Here is a 20,294-nt window from a genome sequence, read left to right as displayed (position 1 = left end):
GAGGACTATAATGAAAATTTAAACATCTAGAATATTTAATTCTTTAAGGTTCAACATTATACTTTAATTTTAAGTGAGGCTTAAAATTCTCTTCTATTCTGTCTATTGGTTTTAAAAAAAGAAGGATAAATTTTTAAGCTTCGCTTAAAGTTAAAATAACTTAATAAGTCGAATTTCAATAAAAAAATTATTTACGCAATAACATTGATATTTTAACATAAAATATATTTTCCAATTTTTTATAAATTTTTTAATTTAATGAAAAACTAAAAAGAATCAAAGAATAGATATATAAAATTAAAAAGATGATAATTATTTTAACAAAATAATGACACGTATGTATATCACCTGATTACAACTAATCATATTTTATTCATATTAATATTGTGATACACAAATTAGTAACATAGTAGAGATATAATTCTGGTGAATTATAAATTTAATCTAATTCGTACGTTTATTTATTAAAACAATATCGATTAATTCGCTATAAATATTAATCAATTACGTGGACATTACGCACATAATGTACAGTTAAATATCTAATAATAAGTGCGTAAAATGAGTAATACTTGTCTGTCGAAGTGTGATCCAAGGATAGATAACCGTTTAACAATAATCTATAATTGTACAATTTTAAACCTTTATCAAAAACTATTATTTGGAATGACAAATGCAAATGCTTTATAACTAATTTTTTTTTTAATATTTTTTTGCTGTTATATTTTAATTCGTAAATTTCATTTTATGTTTATAAATTATTAATAAATAATTAACTATTAAAATTTTCATTGTAAATTAAATTTTAGATTTTTGCTGATACAAGCAAAAAATTACAATTTCTTCGAACGCCTAAAAATGGGTACTCTGCAGCAGCAGTCAATCTTACAAGGTCAACACACAGGAAGGAATCAGAAGAAAGATTTAGTGCACGAATTGTTCAGTCATGCAGCAAAATCCCATCCAAATCAAATTGCGATATATTATGAAGGTAAGACTTTTCTCGATATAAAATATAATAAAAAATACATCAAAGAAGTGGTCTAAAGTATGATTATAATAGAAGTTTAACTAATCAGTTGTATTAAATAATGTCTATAATGCGAAATTTTGCGCATTGTATGCGAAAGAAAATCTATATATATCTAAACATTGTTGGAAACTCGATACAGATGACACCGGACAGGAATATAAACTATCTTTTAAAGAATTGGATAACATCACTAATCAGTTGGCACGAGCTTTACAAAAGTACGAAAAATTCGAAACTACTTCTCAGTCTCTAATAGCTGTCTGCATGAAACCGTCGCATCGACTTCCAACTATATTACTTAGTATTCTAAAGGCAGGAATGGCTTATCTACCTTTGGACGTGGAATTTCCCATGTCTAGAGTGAAACACATTCTCGAGGAAGCGCAACCATTAATAATACTGGTTGAGGAAGGAGGTAAATTTTTGTTTCTACAGAATCCAAATATTTCAAAACAAATATAAAAAGTTTAATATTATTATTCAGTGCCTAAATTAGATATAAATTTTATATAATTTTTTTAATACTATTTTTCAATTATTAGTCTACTTTTTATTTTTATTTCATAATTTATTTTTTATGTAATTTTATTACTGAATTTACCTAAAAGAAAAGAATCATTTAAGTGAAGCAGACTAATGTTTTATAAGTAATCTTCATTAAAATCAAATTTCAGCAATATCATATTTTTAATCCCAAGTTATTAGAAATCTCAAAAATAATTAATTCTATATAAGTGATTCATCGTGAATCATAGTATTATCTGTAATATAATATAAACAAAAAATAATTTACTGTTTTTTCTTTTTAAGTTTCTATGAATCTAAAGTATCTTTAAATAGCTGAATTTGAAATCTCAATTCTTTCTTTTATTTCTTTAATAAAACTTTAATGTAATTTTAAAAATATCTAATCAAGTATTAAGTGTGTTACATTTTCATTTTATTTAATATTTATATAACAATTTCACATAATTGATTTCAATTTGTACAAAATTTCATACAAATTTCATAACATCAAAGTCAATTCTACTAAACTTTTACATTCTTCGTTGAATTAAATATATGTAATTAAAAATAAGCGTGAGATATCTACATAATAATTCTCAATTATAACGTTGTTCTTAGCACAAGGTCGTATGTCTATATAGATCTATCATATCTATTTCTAACAAGCAGATTACTTTGATATTACTTTGAAAGCGAATAATGAATAATTTAAAAATAATTTACAGAACGCGGAAGATTTTATTATTCCTTTAGCTATAAATATACGCAAAAAAACCTTGAGTTTTTACGTTTCATTTTGATTGGATATAATTGAAGATAATAGATTTGATATTTCTTCCGCTTGTACTTATTTCTTCAATGTGAGAACAATTAAATAAAAATACGATTCCACTTTTAGCGGATTTATCTATCCATGAAGGAGCTTTAATCGTAACGTATGAAAAACTTCTAAAAGATACTAAACAAGAACAAGAAAATGCATTACAAACCAAGGAGGATTCGAATCAACTTGCTATCGTTCTCTATACTTCTGGAAGCACAGGAGTTCCCAAAGGTAATATTGCAATTTTGTGCAAATTATACAATAGATAACAATGCTAAAATATATTATTTAACGCGTAATAATCGTTTTTATTCATCTTAATTAACGCCAGGGGCGGCGAAGTAAAATTTTTCAGTGTATGGAGTTCCCGAGAATAGATTGAGAGAGAGAAGAGAAAGGAGGAGAATAAATATATTTCATTCTCACATATATCTTTTCTACATGGCAAAAGTAGTCGTTCTAATTTTATTTTTTTTAAATAAAATTATTAATGAGCTCCTTCATATTTAACTTACCGATCATTTCTCAAATGTATTCTAAATGTACAATATCGCAATATGATTTAAATGTTTTTATTTCATTCGATTTCAGTCGATCGAAGATAACTTTTTAAATATCTTAAATAAGAAAATGATCTTTCATTCGAACAAGTTGATATAGGAATCGTTAAAAGAACGCGAATAAATTTTACGTATTCTGATATAAAATCTTGGGATTGTCATATAAAAATTACACTAAATCCTTCAAGCAATGCAGTGGCAATGTTTGTAATTTCTAAATTTCTCCCCGAAATATCATACAGATATGAAATTCAATATATGAAATTCCATACATTAAATCATTCAGCTACAAAGTACTCCAATCATACTGGAGTTGCCGTTCATAATGAATGCTACCCGTAAAATGTTTTTAAAATGTCGCGATCTCATATTTTCAATGTTATGTATGACGAATAAAAACAGCTCATTTATTATAAAAGGATATTAGCTTTAATTACTACATCAATCACACAAAGAAAAAATATAAAAAAAAAATTGAAAACGATTACCTATTATATAATTTATAGTTTGAAAAAGAGCGAGACTCATTTGTAATATACATATTTATCTTCTTAAAGGTGTGCTTATACCTCATACTACTCTATTGAATCGTCTACAATGGCAATGGAGGGAATTTCCATATGCTGACGATGAAGAACGATGTGTTTTCAAAACTTCTCTTACTTTCGTCGACAGTGTTCCCGAAATTTGGGGACCTCTTCTGCAAAGCCGTACCTTAGTAATTGTGCCGAAAAATGTAACTAAAGATCCGGAAAAGTTCATACCACTTTTAGAAAAGCATCAGGTAAAAATTCACTAACTTATCGTGTATAATTATAATACAAATTTATTTTTTAAATTATAATTTTATATAATGCAATTAACAGAAATTTTACATCAATTTGATAAAGTAAATTGAATGAATAGATCTTCGAACTCTATAAAATTTCTCTATAAAAATAATTTAAAATGTATAAATTCTTTTGCAATTTTTTATATTTTTTATAATTTTTTATGTGATTTATGTAAATTAATAATATAACTTAATTTGTGACAAAGAGAAATTTATGTTTTAGATACAACGTTTAGTCCTTGTGCCATCGTTATTGCGTTCATTGCTCATGTATTTAGATTTGCGAGTGAGTATAAAAAGCTGTATTATACATGTATTACACATTTCAATACTAGTTCGAAAATGGTCAACAAATTTATTTATTGCATTTAAGCAAACCACAGAATATATGAAAAGCAATACGCTTAGATAAAAACCAATGCATTTACGATTCGGTAACTCCCAGATCAACGTGTAGATCTCGCAACTGAGAAATTCTTCTATTGTGTAAATCAATGTAATTATGCTCGAAAATTACGCAACGCAGATAACAAGCATTTGATTAAATATTTAATTATCATTATGTTATCGAGCTATTTATTAATAAAGAGAATAAATCGTGCTAATTATCCTAAGTGAAAATAATTAAAATTTTTATGACGTTATCTTTTTTCATGGAATCTTATATTAAAATGCAGCATGAACATAATTTCTATATGTTATTATTGTAACTCAAGACATCTGAGACACTGTTATACAATAAGAATTTCCGCCTCGTAACTTTAATATTTGTCATTACTTTGTATAGGATAATAACAACGTTCTCGGTCGCTTGAAACTCTGGATCTGTTCCGGGGAAACCTTATCGGTCGCATTGGCCGATCAATTTTTTGCCACGTTTGACAATAAGGATAAGATATTAGCTAATTTCTACGGTAGCACAGAAATCATGGGCGACGTTACATATTATTTATTAAATAAACGGGCACAATTACAAGGAATGAAGAAAGTGCCAATCGGTATGAATAATTCTTAATCGCAAATATATCATGATTTACTAACTAAGAATACATCTCTCGCCTAATATAATAACAAGCTTAATAAAATAATAAAACAGTATTGTAAAAAATAAAATAATAAAATATAACAAAGTATTTAATTAGTTTCTAAGCTAATAATAATTATAAAAATACGCTTTTCAATGAATTATTATTATTAATAAATACATTACTAAATAATAATGAACAACATTTACACATCTTGCTATGTCTTTTGTTATAGGAAAACCGATTGACAACTGCATAATTTATCTCGTAAACAAAGATATGCGACTGGTTCCCCAGGGAGAAGTTGGAGAATTGATAGTAGCTGGAAGAAATCTTGCTGCGGGTTATATACGCGAACGAGATACACATAAATTTTTGGACAACCCTTACGCCATCGATCCAGGTGAGAAAATAAAATAACGCAAAAAGGAAATCGAATGTCGCGTCTTTCGAACTTGAAGAATTTACTGTAAATTGTCCCTTTCATAATGTCGATTTCTCTCATAGACAAAAATATAATCTTTTAGTTAGTTTAGAATTACAATTTCGATATGCATACAAGTAACATAAAAATATGCTGATTTGTTTGTAGAATATTCAAAAATCTTTCGTACGGGCGATTACGCTAAAATTGTTAAAGAGTTGATAATTTATGAAGGACGAATAGATTCGCAGATCAAGATTAGAGGTCACCGTGTCGATCTCACGGAAGTCGAAAAAGTGATCACCAGAATATCTAATATCGATAAAGTCGTGGTTCTTTGTCACAAACCTGGTGAACTATCACAGGTAAATATTTCAATATACAATATACGTGCACAAAAGGAAATGTATTTGTGATAAAAAATTCGTAAATAATAATTCTTTTAAATTTAATTTTTCCTAAACATCTAAACATCTTAGAGAATATTTAAATAATGCGTCTATCTTTTTAATCGCTTTAGATAAAAAAATCAATCTTCAATAATTTTGATAGCACGTAATCTTGCATTATAAAAAAACCGATATAATTTATCAATTGAATATTGATAAATAAATTCATAAATTGAATATTCAATTTATTTTAATAAACTATTTCATTATACAGTTTCATGACTTTTAAACATATTTCTTTGTTGGCAATTAACTTATCTACATATTCTATAAATACCGTCTTTAAATCACTAAAAATACAAAAAATATTAACATTAAATATTATTAAAAATGTTAAATTAATTTGCACGGATAGATTTTATAATTTAAATGTTTAGGCATTAATAGCCTTCGTTACCATTATGGATGGGACAAATTTATCCAATTTGGAAATCGAAGATTTTCTTCAAAGGACGCTTGCGCCATATATGTTACCACAAGTTTTTATTATTGATCACATACCTCTTCTAACCAATGGAAAAACGGATCGACAGACATTATTACAGAAATATGAATCATCTTACTCTAATAATGGTATGTTGAACTAATTACTTTATATCGTTAAGTAAAATATCATATACATCGTGATATTTCTTTAAGCTATTAAGTAAAATGAAATATTAATTATTTCATTATAGTTACATTTTAATCACAAATAACTGTTTATCTTTTAAAAGTACGTATTTTTAAGTTACAATGTGAAATTGTGTATCATGGTTCTATCAAGCAAACCAGTTTATGAATATTTATTGTCTTTCTTTCAATTTTAACATGAATCGCTACATATATTTGAGATTAGAATAACCTTTCTAATCTTTTCTATAAAATAAGTTAATTAAGTAACAAAATGTAAAAAAAAATAAAAAATAATTTATTTTGTTTCATTTTTTCATGTTTTATTTCTTACTGAGTAACTAATTTTGCATATTAGATTTGCAACAATTATGTTTGGTTAAACAGAAGAATAAGAAGATATTTTAATAACAATTTTTAATCTATAAATCTCTCTACTTTTTCATAAATAATTCAAATATACAAAATAAATTAGTTATTACATAATTTCTTTGAATTACAAATAAAGAAAGAATAATTCATTTTTTAACTCAAAAGATTTATGTTTTACTGGTTGAGCTCAAATATTTTATTCTAGAAGACGACTTTTCTACGAATTGCGATTATAGCGGCGTTCCAAATCAAGATCTTGCAAAAGCCTACATCCTCTTTCCGACTATCGCATCTGTAATCGGACGTAGTGGTCGAGTGTTGGTAACGTTACACTCGAATTTTTACGAGCTTGGTGGAAATTCCTTGAATTCCATTTATACCGTGACCAAGTTAAGAGATCAAGGTTATCAAATCGGTATTACGGATTTTATTACCGCGAAAAATTTAGCTGATGTATTAAACCGAATGAAGCTCATGTCATCTGATGAAGAACCTCTGAAAGAAACCATTGATCAAAAGCCATATGTCTTTGAATCATTAAGTGATTGTCATAAGGAGGACGCGATCGAGTAAGTTGGGCAAAATTCAATTTTAAGTTCAACAATCATATGTGCTTGAATCAATTAGAGGACATTTATTTAAATTTGCAGAATAATCACAGAGAGCTTTTATTCAAAAGCCGATTTGGAACAGTGGTTAATACCAGATATAACAAAGGGTGACTATCGGGAATTAATGGAAATTATGTGGGAGTTTTATGTAGAAAAAGACCTTAGTTTTGTGATAAAGTCGGCGCAGAGTAGCAAAATAATCGGAGTTGCTCTCAACTTTGATCTTTGGGATGAACCTGCAGTGGTACTGAAATCTAAATTAATGATCATTTTTGATTTTCTCGAGTATGTGGAGGGACCGATCAGAGATTGCAAATTACCAAAGAATAAAGGTCAGATAATTCACATTTCCATGATGGGGACAAACATTGATTTGAGTCCCGCGGAGAACGTGCTTGTAATGAAACACATGGAAGAATATTGTTTGCAACTCGCCAAACAAAAAGAGTACATGGGAATTTTCACCACAAATACTAGTCCGCTCACACAGGTAAACGATGAACATAATTCTTTGATAACTTAGCTGATAATATCAATAATAACAAAGAAAGTATTTATTATAATACATAATTTTGCGAAATTCATGACTTTTATTTTTTTATGTAAACTTTAGCAACTTGGTACGGACGTACTCGGTTATGAAACAATGCAGATATATCAAGTGAATAAATACGAAACTCCCGAAGGATATAAACCTTTCGGTAAAGCTCCTGACAGTCAAGTAGTAATTTGTGCATTGAAGATGATCAACTAAAATCATTTTAATAAATATTAAATAGTGTGAGAAGATAGTATTATTTATTAAAAGTAAATGGTTGTTCCATCTTTCGAACAAACTTCAGCTCATTGTCTTACTCTCTTGTGCACTCTCTTACTTTCTTATGCTCTTATTCTTTTACTATTTTGTTTATTCAGTAGGTAAATTATCTCGTAGTTTATCTGAAGAGGGAACAACGGACCCTAAATAGTGTAAACATGAACTGCTATCTTTATCGATGCATCTAATCATTAATAATCCATTAATTTCAAAACATTTTCATATCGCATTGTTGTTTGCTATAAATATCAATGATAAACGTATCAAAATAATTTCACGAAACAGCAACTGACCGATTATTTATATAGACTATTTGTCAAATATAACTATTGTTTTTTCATTATTGTTCCTCATTGCTTTCCATAAATCAGAAAATTTTTTAAGATTATTTACTTTAGTGTAAGAAATCTATTTTATTAATATTTGTATATAAAAATGCGATATAATTTTCGAAAATTTTAATTATAAAAAAATTTTCTAAACTTAATAATTGCATGTTATATTGTAATATTTCACCAATACAGACGCATAAATTTCAATAAAAATATTAATTAAAACATTTTAATAAAATGTAATAAAAGTTCATTGCAAATATTACAATAAATATTTTTACTAAGCTATAAATTTATTTTGTTTATTATAATCTGTTTTTAAAATGTTAGTAGTACGCTATTATTATTATTTTATCGCGATTATCTTTTTAAATAAAAAGTATTACCCGAAAAGTATTTTAAGTATAAAGTATTATAAAAAAGGAGCGATTTTATGATAAATTGTAAGTTATTTCTTAATATAATATCATTAAATTATTTAGGTTGCAGACTTATTCTTTCATGTCATAATAATGTAAAATAGGAATATAATAATTATTTATTTTACTTCACATAAATAAAGTACAATAAATTTGTAATAAAAATAACACTTTAACGATTGTTAAATAAAAATATAAGTAATATAACATTAAATTAATGCATATTTTTTTAATAAACGTAATATTTTACAAATCAAATACAAATAAATTGTCTTTAAGAGCTGTTAAGGCGTACATAATATATGCATAAAATGATAGATACGCATAATAAAAAAAGCCTTTTAAAGCTTGAAATCTCTATTTTCCAAATCTACTTTAAAAACAGTTATTTTCAAAAGAAATTGCGCACAAATTTTGCAAAAAATTTTGAGAATTTATGCATCTTCGTTTATGTTTGTGTAATGTAAACTTCATTATATCAATACGACCGTTTTTTAAAATACCTGGAAAGTAGAGAGATTTCAAGCTTTAAAAAATTTTTTTAAACATTTCACTACAATGATTTTTCATTAAATTATTGCTATTTGAAAATATTAAAAATTTGTGCAAAAAATTAGTGTTACGGTTTTTTGCGTGTAAGTGTATTCCGTATTTACGAGAATTCAAATCCAGAGTCGAAATGTTTGTAAAGTTTATTGAGAAATGTTTATTAACAATTGTTTTAATTACGAATTACATCTTAATGCGACGAACAAATGTAAAATGAAATGACGTTTTGGGGCAATATGTCACTACTTTTGTAAGAGTAAAATGCCAGTAATCATTTTCTCTAATACATAAGTTAGCACTATAAACAAATGTTTGTTGCATAATTCCGTTGTAACAGGATATCTGTATTAACAAATAATTAATAAATAAACTTAAATGTTTATTTATTTCCTTAGTATTGTATTATATTAATTTATTGCTCAATTCAAAATTCTGAATAGAGAATATAGTTTTTCAATTCATTTTAATGGATTGAATTTTTTTGATTACTGGGAACTTAGACTACTTGTAATACTATGTAAATATAAATAAAATAAAACAAATATTTATTTAAACGTTTCATACTTATATATTATTTTTACTTCTAAAAATGATCCAAAATGTAATTGGATAATATAATACCTAATTATTTCAGTAGATGAATTCATGGGATTGTTTATCGAAAAATATATTTATGCTATTAAAAAACGTATCTCAAAGTTTATTTTACATGTTGTATAACTTAATCTATCAAAGTTATTACTTATATTCTTGTATTGTTTACATTATATTATGTTACGAATGTTTATTTTCATCATAAAAATCATTAATAATATGATTTTATGAATATTTCAAGCGTTTGCTGGATATAATCGCGCTGCCCAGCAAACGAGAATAGATTGAAATGAATTGAAATGGATTCAGATTTTCAGAAATATTGATTCACGAATGTTAAAATGAATGCTTTACAACCCTAAATGCATTTTTATTTATTTATAGGAATTGCATGGAGCATATCTCTATGCCTTTCAATCTAAAAATAATATTACTTTTTCTGTGCACATAAATAATTGTAAATACTGTTTAATTCAAAATTTTGAATAGGAAATGCAGTTTTTCAATCCAATTGCATTCAATTGAATCTAATTGAATCCAATTGAATCCAATTAAATGTAAAAAAGTATTCGCTATTTAAAATACGCATTCAGATAGAAAAAAATTCCAATCCATTCTCGTTTGTTGGATGGGTAACAAACTAAACGATTATCTACACCTATTTGTCAAACGTAATGATTAATGTCTCTTCATTATTGTTCCTTCTTTTATTTTATAGATTAGCAAATTTTTAAAATTACTTTATAATATGAAAATCTATTTTAAAGCTAAAAGATTTAATTATAATAATTATGTTTATATTATTTATCGATTTATATTTGTCATTTGGAATATTCATGTATGAACAATTTTTTATCTGGTAATATATCGCAGTTATACATATATTGTTATAATATATTAAAGTTATAATATATTAGATGTTAAAATTTAATAGACATCCTCGATAGAATTATTTATTAATATTTATTTTTTACAAATCAAGATTGTCAAATACATAAGTGGAAGAGAGAAAGAGAGAGAGAGAGAGAGAGAGAGAGAGAGAGAGAATGAGTGAGTGAGTGAGAAAATAAATAAGAGCGAGTGAGAGAGAGGGAAGCAATTTAAACATAACCTCAATTTCTATCGTGGTTTGACAGCATTCGACATATTATACACTAATAATTTGCTCTAATGGATTAATAGCATTTAGTAGTATTTAGTAATAGAATTGTAGAATACCAAGAGTAAATTTTTACATATAACAAAAGTGTGTGGAGAATAACGAATACCTTAATGTATCATTATTATTGATAATTATTTATCCTTTAGTTTTTTTATTAATTATTTATTTTTGAAAGGCTCGAAAGCTCCAAATGGCACCATTAACGGATTTACTTTCTTGCAGCGTAATAGGTATAGCAATTTTATAAGAAGTTAAAACATTATATATTAGATATTATATATTAGATATTGTACATAATCAAGAATAAAAAATTGCAGAGAAAGATTGTAATGGAGATGTCTTGTGGACATGGTCATATCCAGCTGTTACAGAATCTCAGAAGACTGTAGTCACAAGAAAATGCAATTTGAAATTGGAGCATACATCTCCTCATGTATTTGTATGTGCGAGACATGGACACGATTGGTTCTATATACATTGCAGCGAGGTATTCGACTCTGACAAACTACCGAAGGTAAATATCTTAAACTTTTCTTATTAAAGATCAGATATTGTCTTATAGATTCTGTATAAATAATCTAAATGTTAACTCTCATAATTGTCTCAGGTAAAACAATTTGCATTGGTTCTTTTTGCAAAGGACTTTAATCCACAAAAGTATGAAGTGCTCTCAAGGGTTCTTAGCAAGATGTATTGCAAAACTGGAAAACCTACAGAGATTTTACAGTTATACTTATCTGTATTCACAAAGGGATCATGTTCGACGCAAGAGAATGGAACATTTGTCTCTGATGATTTTAATACTCATCGTTTTGCAGCTAGCACCAATGTCAAAGAGCTGATTAAAACATTTGAATTAGAAACAATTTTGATATATACCGCTCTCTTATTAAAAAAGAAGATTGTTGTATATCATCACAGCCTGGAGCAACTTCTTAAGTGGATAAGAACATTTCCTACGTTAATGAAACACAGGAAAGTTACTGACAACCTTTTTCCTTGGATTGATTTGGTGAACGATGAGTTAACTGAATTGAAGGCATGTATTCCATTAAAAAATACTTTTAATATATTTTTAATAGCAAGAAAATGATGATAAAATGGTGATAAATAAGATGTAATTTTTTTACTCAGAATAGACTGCAGGAGCAAAACATTATTATTATTGATATTATTACTATGTTATTGATATTATTATTATTATTATTATTATTATTATTATTATTATTATTATTATATGTCATTCTTAATTTCATTGCTATATATAATAATTATTATTGTTATAGAAATATTCATACTATGTGGCAGGCTGCAGTAATAGTTCAATATCGTCAAGGATAGATCTGTATGATCTGCTTGTAAATATTCCTGCTAGAGAAATTACTGTAGCACCGCATGCCAAAGGTAAGAAGAAAAAGAAAATAGTCTATTTCATTTATTTTCATATCCATATGTCTTGCAATCTTATGATGCATCATAAGATTACAATGGAAATGTCTCATGGATACGAAAAAAATATATGTTTTTTAATCTATATCTTTATTCATTTTTTTTTTCCAGAAAGTCTTACAATGACAAAAACCCACAAGGAAATAGCCTTGTTCATGGTTCAACTATGTGAAAATCAAAACTACACAGAAGCACAAGTTATATCCGAGATAAGTGACAAAACGCAAGATCTTCTAAATCAATTAACTTCATTAGCGACAGTGCAAACTCCAGATGGCAAAAGAATGATATCCATCGAGATATTTAAAGAGAAAAACTTGGCGCCGGCTGTAGAAAGTTTTCTTATTAATTTGGCCATTGCCGAAAATCTTTTTGTGTTATAATTTTATAAGTCAAAGTCTTTAAACATGTTGAATGCGATGGAGAATAAGAGATAAAATGTATCTATTTCTTGTCTCATGTTAAGCATTCATTATTTGTTATGTTCTACCAACATTTTATGTTCATTGCTTTTGTTTCTTGAACTTTCGATATTGTTAAATATATTTATAAGAAATATTTATATAAGTAAAATTATACAATAAAATACAATAGTCTTATTTGTACAAAAAGCCTGTTTTCTGTATAATTTATAATCACATAAAAAATATCACCTTCTCCAATATGTATTAATGACTATAAATATTCTATCTTCTCAAAAATACTTATCATTTTATAATTATATTTTGGAATAATATTATTTCTATTAATAGATTCATTTTAATCTCAGTTTAATTTACTCTTTATCTGTGTTTATTATATTAGATTAGATATTATTATTAGATTAGATATTATATACTAGAAAATAAAAAATAAGCTAAATTGAGATAATCATTGATAAAAAATAGATATTAGTTGTTTGATCGTAACGTGTTAAATTTAATATTCTAAATGCATCTGATTTAATTTTTTTCCTGAAGCTGTCAAATTAAATAATATTTCTACCAATATAGATTAACTTTTGTCTTAACTTAATTTATTTATTCTTTTCTAAGAATTATTCAAACGCGATGACGCCGGTTCATCATTATACATATATGCGTACCAATCGATTCACTATTCGTGATCCATTGAAACGATATTGCGATGCAACATAAAAGAGTCAACAATTAACCATAATGCAAATTGTACATACCCGATGATGTCGCCTCTGTTGTTCTCCATCGAGGATGATTCCATCGAATCTAATCACACACGGAATTCCAATTAATATAAAGTAGTGTCGTGTCGTAGCAGGGAACGTGATCGTCAGCAGGAAAGGATGATCAGGTTTGTTCTTTTTAAAATTAAAGTTCTTACACGATTCACTTTTCTCTTTTGCTCTCTAACGTAGAGAGAAAAGGACGAAAGATAAAGTACAAGAAGTTCAGCTAAAAAGAACAGATCTCGTCTTTTAAGATCTTCCACCGACGATGATGTCATACGATATTATACGATCGAACACGATGTATGAACGTATTATGACAAACATTCTACGCTCCGCACGGTATTTGTTCTCAGATGATCACAATCGCGAAAATGAGATACGTTTTCTGAGAAATATATACATAAATATACTCGAATGATTCGGAGCGACATGATCTGCGAGACTGCAACCGTCAATGACGGTAATTCGAATGGAAGCGTAACTATCGAGATCTCGAAGACGCGATGCGCAGCCAATCAGCCGCCGACTTTTTGCAATCGCAAGGGGTCGTTCCGGTCGTTCGATTACTACGTGAGTCAATAGTCCATAGCTAAACGTCTCGTCGCAGTAATCGCGAAAATCGTAGACACTGTTGAACCGCTGGCATGCCGAGGATAAAGCATGAATTTAAATACGACAGACGGACGTGATTCGCGCGATTATTCCGCGGTAGAAGCGGTCGCTATTCGCGCGCGACTTTTTCCCGGACGTCAGATCGCTTATTGACTTGCGCATTACGAGAAGCCATCTTTTCTCGGTGGCCGCCTCTTCTATCCGGTACACGCGGTCGAGTAATACGTTGGACACGCGTAATCGCGCGCAAACGGAATTTCGAGACGTCTTTACGACGTCGCGGAGATCTCGCCGGTGTTTATGGTGTTGCTGTAATCGCAGTCGCCAGAAGGAAACATGGCGCGTTACGGACAGAGGCCCGAGAACGCCCTGAAACGGGCGAACGGTAAGTCGTGGGGTTCCGCCTGACGTCCTACACGAGTGTGACATGGCCGATGGCATCAAGTTCTATTGGCCCGCGTGGGGAAAGATAGAAAGCTCGTACCCTCTCGAGGTATTTGCGGAAAACACGAGGTTGCATCCTCCGTTGCTCCCGCTCGAGAGATGATTTCGTAGCTCTTCGATCGACCCTACCGCGTTGCACAGTGTTTTGGAAAATCGGCGTGCCTTCAAGGCTGTCCGTCTCCCGGTGGAGCTGTCTGACCTCTCTCTCACGACCATATGCGTTCACATCGGACGGATCTCGTAATCATCGGAATTACGAAATGTCACGATTATGCTATTTATTCCAAAACGCATGAGACACTCTTCCGATTACACATATAATGATTTTTGCGTTTATTTAGCACATGAGATGCGTGTAAAAATTCTGAAGTCTGGAAAAAGATCTGGCCGAGCTTACTACTGTATTTTATCTTGTAAATTTTATATCCTTTAGTATTAGACATATATGTGTTGCGGATTAATTTTGTTTTCTGTTTTCTAATTTAGAAAGTAAATAAAAAATTAATTTAGTTTCTAAACTAAGTTTAGATCAGTTCTATATCAGTTTCTGAACTATAAGTATAAACTTTTTGAACTTAAAATGAAATAGTTGTATGTTCGATATTTGACAAAAGCAAAAAAGAAAGTGCAGGGTTTAGTCGAGGAATAAAAAGCAGGCCTAAATTTTGTTCATATTACTCCAATGAGTGTGTAGGAGTAAGAACTATGTTACGAGCATGGTGGAGCATGTGATGCGGACAAACTTCCAATGTCTCGTATTTTTTCCTGTCATTAAACCTTGTTTATTACATGTTATAAACAAACAGTTATAAATTAATTTTTATGGTTTCTCTGTTTTTTTTGCAATACCTGGATATATATATTTCACTTTAAGTAGAATCCAGAATATGTAACACAATATACATACAGTTTTGATAGATTAAAATTAATTTTAAGCTGATATTATTCTCTAAAACTTTTAAAGTGACAATAAAATCTCATTCTGAAGACTGAAATCTTATTTTTACAATGGAAAATTATATCATTTTTCCAAGATTGGCTCAATTTTTTCATTCTTTAAAGTGAGATTCTATTCAAAAGAATTTAGAAAGTACTTTCCGTATAACAAATTTTTCAAGCGCGTTAATAGGATAGGTTGCAGGATAAAGAGATTCTCGATTTTGCCTTGATTCTCAATCACAATAAAATATTTTTATATTTGATTAGTCAATTCTTACAACTGCGCTTACGCAATTGTAGAATGAGCTTAGTCGCTATTCAAAATTCTTAATAATTTTTGATATCGTTATCTAATTTTTTTTTCATATAAAACCTATGCAATTATGATACCAGCATTATCTCGTTAAGAATTACCAAGTAGAGATTTGTTGTCAACATTCTATATCTTTCAACACACATTAATAATAATTTTTATAATTATATAAAAATTTATATATTATTTAAAAAATTAATTTAGTTTCTAAATTAGTTTCTGAATAATTTTCTGATAATTTTCTTCTTCTTTTTAAACAGAGTTCATAGAAGTGGGTAAACCAGCTCGAGCATTAGATACATTACAAGAAGTCTTCCGTAATAAAAAATGGACGTACAACTGGTCAGAGTCCGTCTTGGAACCTATAATGTTCAAGTATCTGGACCTCTGTGTGGAATTAAAGAAGTCACACATAGCGAAAGAAGGCTTGTTTCAATACAGAAATATGTTTCAATCTGTCAATGTTGGGAGTTTGGAGAATGTTATACGTGGTTATTTGAAAATGGCTGAAGAGAAGACTAATGCAGCACGCAAACAGAGTCAACAAGCAGTAATTGATATTGATGATCTTGATAATCTTGCCACACCTGAGAGCATCTTACTATCAGCCGTAAGCGGTGAAGATGCGCAAGACAGGAGCGATCGTACTATTTTAACACCCTGGGTGAAATTCTTGTGGGAATCATACTGCCAATGCTTGGAGTTGCTCAGAACTAATGCGCATGTAGAAACTCTTTATCATGATATCGCACGTATGGCCTTCCAGTTTTGCCTCGAGTATAATCGTAAGACTGAATTTCGTAAATTATGCGAGAAATTGCGGAAGCATCTTGAAGAGATATGTAAATTGCCTCCGCTCGTGTCGAATGTTTCTATGAATAAGGCGGAAACGCAACAGCTAAATCTAGAAACTAGATTAAATCAATTAGATTCTGCGATACAAATGGAATTGTGGCAGGAAGCCTTTAAATCTTCGGAGGACGTTCATGGTATGATGAATTTGTCGAAGAAGCTCCCTGTACCAAAAACAATGGCCAATTATTATCAGAAATTGGCTATGGTTTTCTGGAAGGCTGGCAATTATCTGTTTCACGCAGCTGCATTGTTCAAACTTTTACAACTCTCTCGAGAAATGAAAAAGAATATGTCCTCAGAGGAACAGCAGCGAATGGCCAATCGGGTATTATTGGCAACATTGTCGATACCGTTGCCATCCGCGCATCCTGAATTTGATCGTTTCATAGAGACTGACAAGAGTCCGCTAGAAAAAGCTCAAAAGCTCGCGACTCTTTTAGGTCTCTCGCAACCACCAACTCGCGTCTCTCTGTTGAAGGACATTGTTCGTTTGAATGTTGTCGTTCTTGCGTCACCACAGTTGCAAGAATTATATTCGTGGTTAGAAGTGGAATTTCATCCGTTAGAACTCTGTAGCAGAGTCGATTCCGTCATTCAAACGTTACAGGCAGACGAAAACAGTCCGTTAATCCAATATATCCCAGCCTTGCAGGATGTTACACTTGTGCGTCTTGTTCATCAGATTTCTCAAGTTTATCAAACTATACAATTTTCCAGACTCCTGGAACTTGCCAAATTCACCATCGATTTTCACCTTGAACGTCTTTTGGTAGATTGCGTGCGCTATAATGACATGCAGATCAGAATAGATCACGGCAAATCATGTGTTCACTTTGGAGTGGATCTCTCGGAGGCGCAACGAGAAGATCATCCGGACGGTCCGGTATTGCAAGCAATGCCCTCCGAACAAATACGCTGCCAACTGGTAAACATGGCGACCGTGTTGCATCGTGCCATTAATGTAATAAATCCTAATAAAAAGAAATTCGAGCGCGAGAAAGTACGCAATGTGTTGGTTGCTCATTATCATGAAACTAAAATTAAGGATCATCAGAAAATATTAGGCAGGCACAAAATTATCGAGGAACGAAAGGAATACATTGAGCACATCAATACGGTCCGCGAAGAAGAAGAGATGCGCCGACAGGAGGAACTTCAGCGACAACAAATGTTGGCTGAACAGAAGCGACTGGAACAGGAACGGGAGGAACGTGAAAGAAAGCGTCAACAAAGCGAGATTCAGCAGATCAAGGATCGCCATCTCAAAGAAAAGATGCAACAGATTTCACAGACAAGTCACGGGCAAAAGGTGCTGAAGAAACTAGATGAGGATGAAATTAAAAAACTGGACGCGGAACAAATTGCGGCGCGGGAAGCTGAAGAGTTACAGAAAGAGCGCAGAGAGATGCAACAGAAGCTCAAGTCCCAGGAGAAGAAAGTCGATTATTTGGAGCGTGCTAAACGACTCGAGGAGATTCCATTGCTGGAGAAGGCCGTGCAGGACAGGATGCAACAGGCGAAACAACTCTGGCGACAGCAGGAGGATGAGCGAATTGCCGCAGCTATCGAAGAGAGACAGGAGGCTGTCGCGACTCAAGAGCGCTTAGCGCGTATGAAAGAGGATCACGGCATTTTCTTAGCTAAGATCTTAGCTGAGCGTAGAAACATATACACAGAAAAACTGAAAGAATTTGAGAAATTATTGAATGAGGAGCGCGTTAAGCGATTATTGAAGCGCAAAATGGAGCGTAAAGCCGAGCGTAAAGCAAAATGGGAGAAGGAACGCGCAGAAGCTGCAGAACGAAGACGATTGGAAGAATTGCGTATCAAACAAGAAGAGGAAAAGAAACGTCTTGAAGAGGAAAGAGCTAAGAGAGAGGAGGAGGAGAGAATTAGACGGGCCGAAGAGGAAGCCAGAGAAGCCGAACGTATGGCTAAGCTTAAAAAACAAGCTGAGATTATTAGAGCTAAGGAAGCTGAAATTGAACGTAAATTGGAGGAAGAACGATTGAGAGATAAAGAAATGGCTTCAACATGGCGGCGTGGTTTGGATAATGATCGTGATCGCGATCGTGAACGTGACCGTGATCGTGACCGTGACCGTGATCGTGACCGTGATCGCGAACGTGATCGCGATGGTCCAAAACCTTGTGAGTATAATACATTTTCATGTTTTTTCACTAGATATTTTCGCATATACAAATATCGATAAAATTTAATTTGTATTATTTTATATTATTATTAGCGATGGAGTCATGGCGACGTAATCCTGACAAGGATTCTGATGGACTTAAAAACGACACAGATCGCTGGAGGAAACGCGATGACAAGATTGAGGATTCTTCATGGAAGAGAAGGGAATCAGAAAGGGAACCACGTCGCGATATGGACAAGTGGAGAAGAAACGATGACTCGGACCGATGGAAAAAGGATACTATGGAGAAATGGAGAAAAGATGATAACTACGATAGAGAAGATTTAAGAGATCGAGATAGGCTAGACAACCGTGGGTTCGACAAGAGAGATGATCGCGACCGTGATCGTGACCGTGACCGTGACCGTGACCGTGGAATAGATGGACGTGGAGTAAGTATACGTTCTGCATCTTAATCTAATACATGTTACATATACTGTAAAATATTATCTATGTAGAATTTCTTCGCTTGTTGCTCTTTTCATTCACTTATATTTTATTTATTAATTATATAAATTATATTTACCTTTATTCTTTGGGTACGTATATTTTTTTAATAATATTTCTTTAATTGCAATTGCAGATACGCGAGATTTCACGTGACACGATACGCGATGATCGAGATAGAGATCGAGATCGTGGTAGAATGTCCGATCGCCGTGGTGGTTACCGCGATCGCCGTGATGAACCAGCACGGCCAAATACTAACCAGGACTGGCGGAAACGCGACCCACCTCAAGATTCCCCAAGAGACCCACCCAAGCGCGAGTTAGTATATATAAAGAAAATTTAATAATAACATTTAATATAACAATTTAATAAAGCATAACAATCGTTATACAAATTTTATACAAATTTTGAGCGAATTTCATAAATATTCATTAAGTTTTAAACAGATTAAGCTCGATAAAATTTTAATTTAAACTTCAATTTCATTGTGCATTTCAGACGAGAGGATCGTAAAGATGACAGACTTCCGCCTAGATCTGACGAGAGAAGGCGACCATTAGAGGATGATGGTTGGTCGAAAGTTAGTCGGCGCTGACATCAAAGCCTCAGTTAATCACATGTAACACACACACACACACACACACACACACACACACACACACACACACACACACACACACACACACACACACACACACTATACGTATATATATATTATATACTATATATAT

General features: G+C 30.9%; 3 protein-coding genes across 3 annotated transcripts; all 3 read left to right on the top strand.

Annotated features, from left to right (window-relative positions):
- Positions 1 to 858: 858 nt before the first annotated feature.
- Positions 859 to 8,002, top strand: LOC105622307 (N-(5-amino-5-carboxypentanoyl)-L-cysteinyl-D-valine synthase). The gene is made up of 12 exons (XM_012203727.1): positions 859 to 991; positions 1,173 to 1,448; positions 2,439 to 2,594; positions 3,481 to 3,707; positions 3,979 to 4,041; positions 4,543 to 4,753; positions 5,016 to 5,183; positions 5,373 to 5,569; positions 6,031 to 6,226; positions 6,843 to 7,206; positions 7,288 to 7,738; positions 7,862 to 8,002. Exons 1-12 carry the CDS (start codon positions 859 to 861, stop codon positions 8,000 to 8,002), a joined length of 2,583 nt encoding a protein of 860 aa, XP_012059117.1.
- A 3,309-nt stretch (positions 8,003 to 11,311) lies between these two features.
- LOC105622309 (protein FAM45B-like) lies at positions 11,312 to 12,953 on the top strand. The gene is made up of 5 exons (XM_012203728.1): positions 11,312 to 11,351; positions 11,439 to 11,635; positions 11,729 to 12,160; positions 12,408 to 12,525; positions 12,682 to 12,953. Exons 1-5 carry the CDS (start codon positions 11,312 to 11,314, stop codon positions 12,951 to 12,953), a joined length of 1,059 nt encoding a protein of 352 aa, XP_012059118.1.
- Positions 12,954 to 14,704: 1,751 nt separating this feature from the next.
- Positions 14,705 to 20,158, top strand: LOC105622306 (eukaryotic translation initiation factor 3 subunit A). The gene is made up of 5 exons (XM_012203726.1): positions 14,705 to 14,753; positions 16,325 to 19,069; positions 19,165 to 19,505; positions 19,697 to 19,881; positions 20,062 to 20,158. The coding sequence occupies exons 1-5, from the start codon at positions 14,705 to 14,707 to the stop codon at positions 20,156 to 20,158; spliced, it is 3,417 nt and encodes a 1,138-aa protein (XP_012059116.1).
- Positions 20,159 to 20,294: the final 136 nt, after the last annotated feature.

This window comes from Atta cephalotes (assembly GCF_000143395.1).
Source record: "Atta cephalotes unplaced genomic scaffold scaffold00043, whole genome shotgun sequence".
In the NCBI taxonomy this organism is placed as follows: Eukaryota; Metazoa; Arthropoda; class Insecta; order Hymenoptera; family Formicidae; genus Atta; species Atta cephalotes.
Note: the sequence above shows the minus strand (reverse complement) of the source record. Positions and strands in the feature narration are given on the sequence as shown.

What these genes read in the sequence shown, in the direction of transcription:
- LOC105622307 (XM_012203727.1), top strand. Translation starts at nt 859, where the DNA reads ATGGGTACTCTGCAGCAGCAGTCAATCTTACAAGGTCAACACACAGGA. An exon ending in AAGCACAGGAGTTCCCAAAG is followed by an intron (nt 2,595 to 3,480) that starts GTAATATTGCAA and finishes ATCTTCTTAAAG; the next exon opens with GTGTGCTTATACCTCATACT. An exon ending in CCCTTACGCCATCGATCCAG is followed by an intron (nt 5,184 to 5,372) that starts GTGAGAAAATAA and finishes ATTTGTTTGTAG; the next exon opens with AATATTCAAAAATCTTTCGT.
- LOC105622309 (XM_012203728.1), top strand. Translation starts at nt 11,312, where the DNA reads ATGGCACCATTAACGGATTTACTTTCTTGCAGCGTAATAG. An exon ending in ACTTTCTTGCAGCGTAATAG is followed by an intron (nt 11,352 to 11,438) that starts GTATAGCAATTT and finishes AAAAAATTGCAG; the next exon opens with AGAAAGATTGTAATGGAGAT. An exon ending in TGTAGCACCGCATGCCAAAG is followed by an intron (nt 12,526 to 12,681) that starts GTAAGAAGAAAA and finishes TTTTTTTTCCAG; the next exon opens with AAAGTCTTACAATGACAAAA.
- LOC105622306 (XM_012203726.1), top strand. Translation starts at nt 14,705, where the DNA reads ATGGCGCGTTACGGACAGAGGCCCGAGAACGCCCTGAAACGGGCGAAC. An exon ending in TCGCGATGGTCCAAAACCTT is followed by an intron (nt 19,070 to 19,164) that starts GTGAGTATAATA and finishes TATTATTATTAG; the next exon opens with CGATGGAGTCATGGCGACGT. An exon ending in GTGGAATAGATGGACGTGGA is followed by an intron (nt 19,506 to 19,696) that starts GTAAGTATACGT and finishes TTGCAATTGCAG; the next exon opens with ATACGCGAGATTTCACGTGA.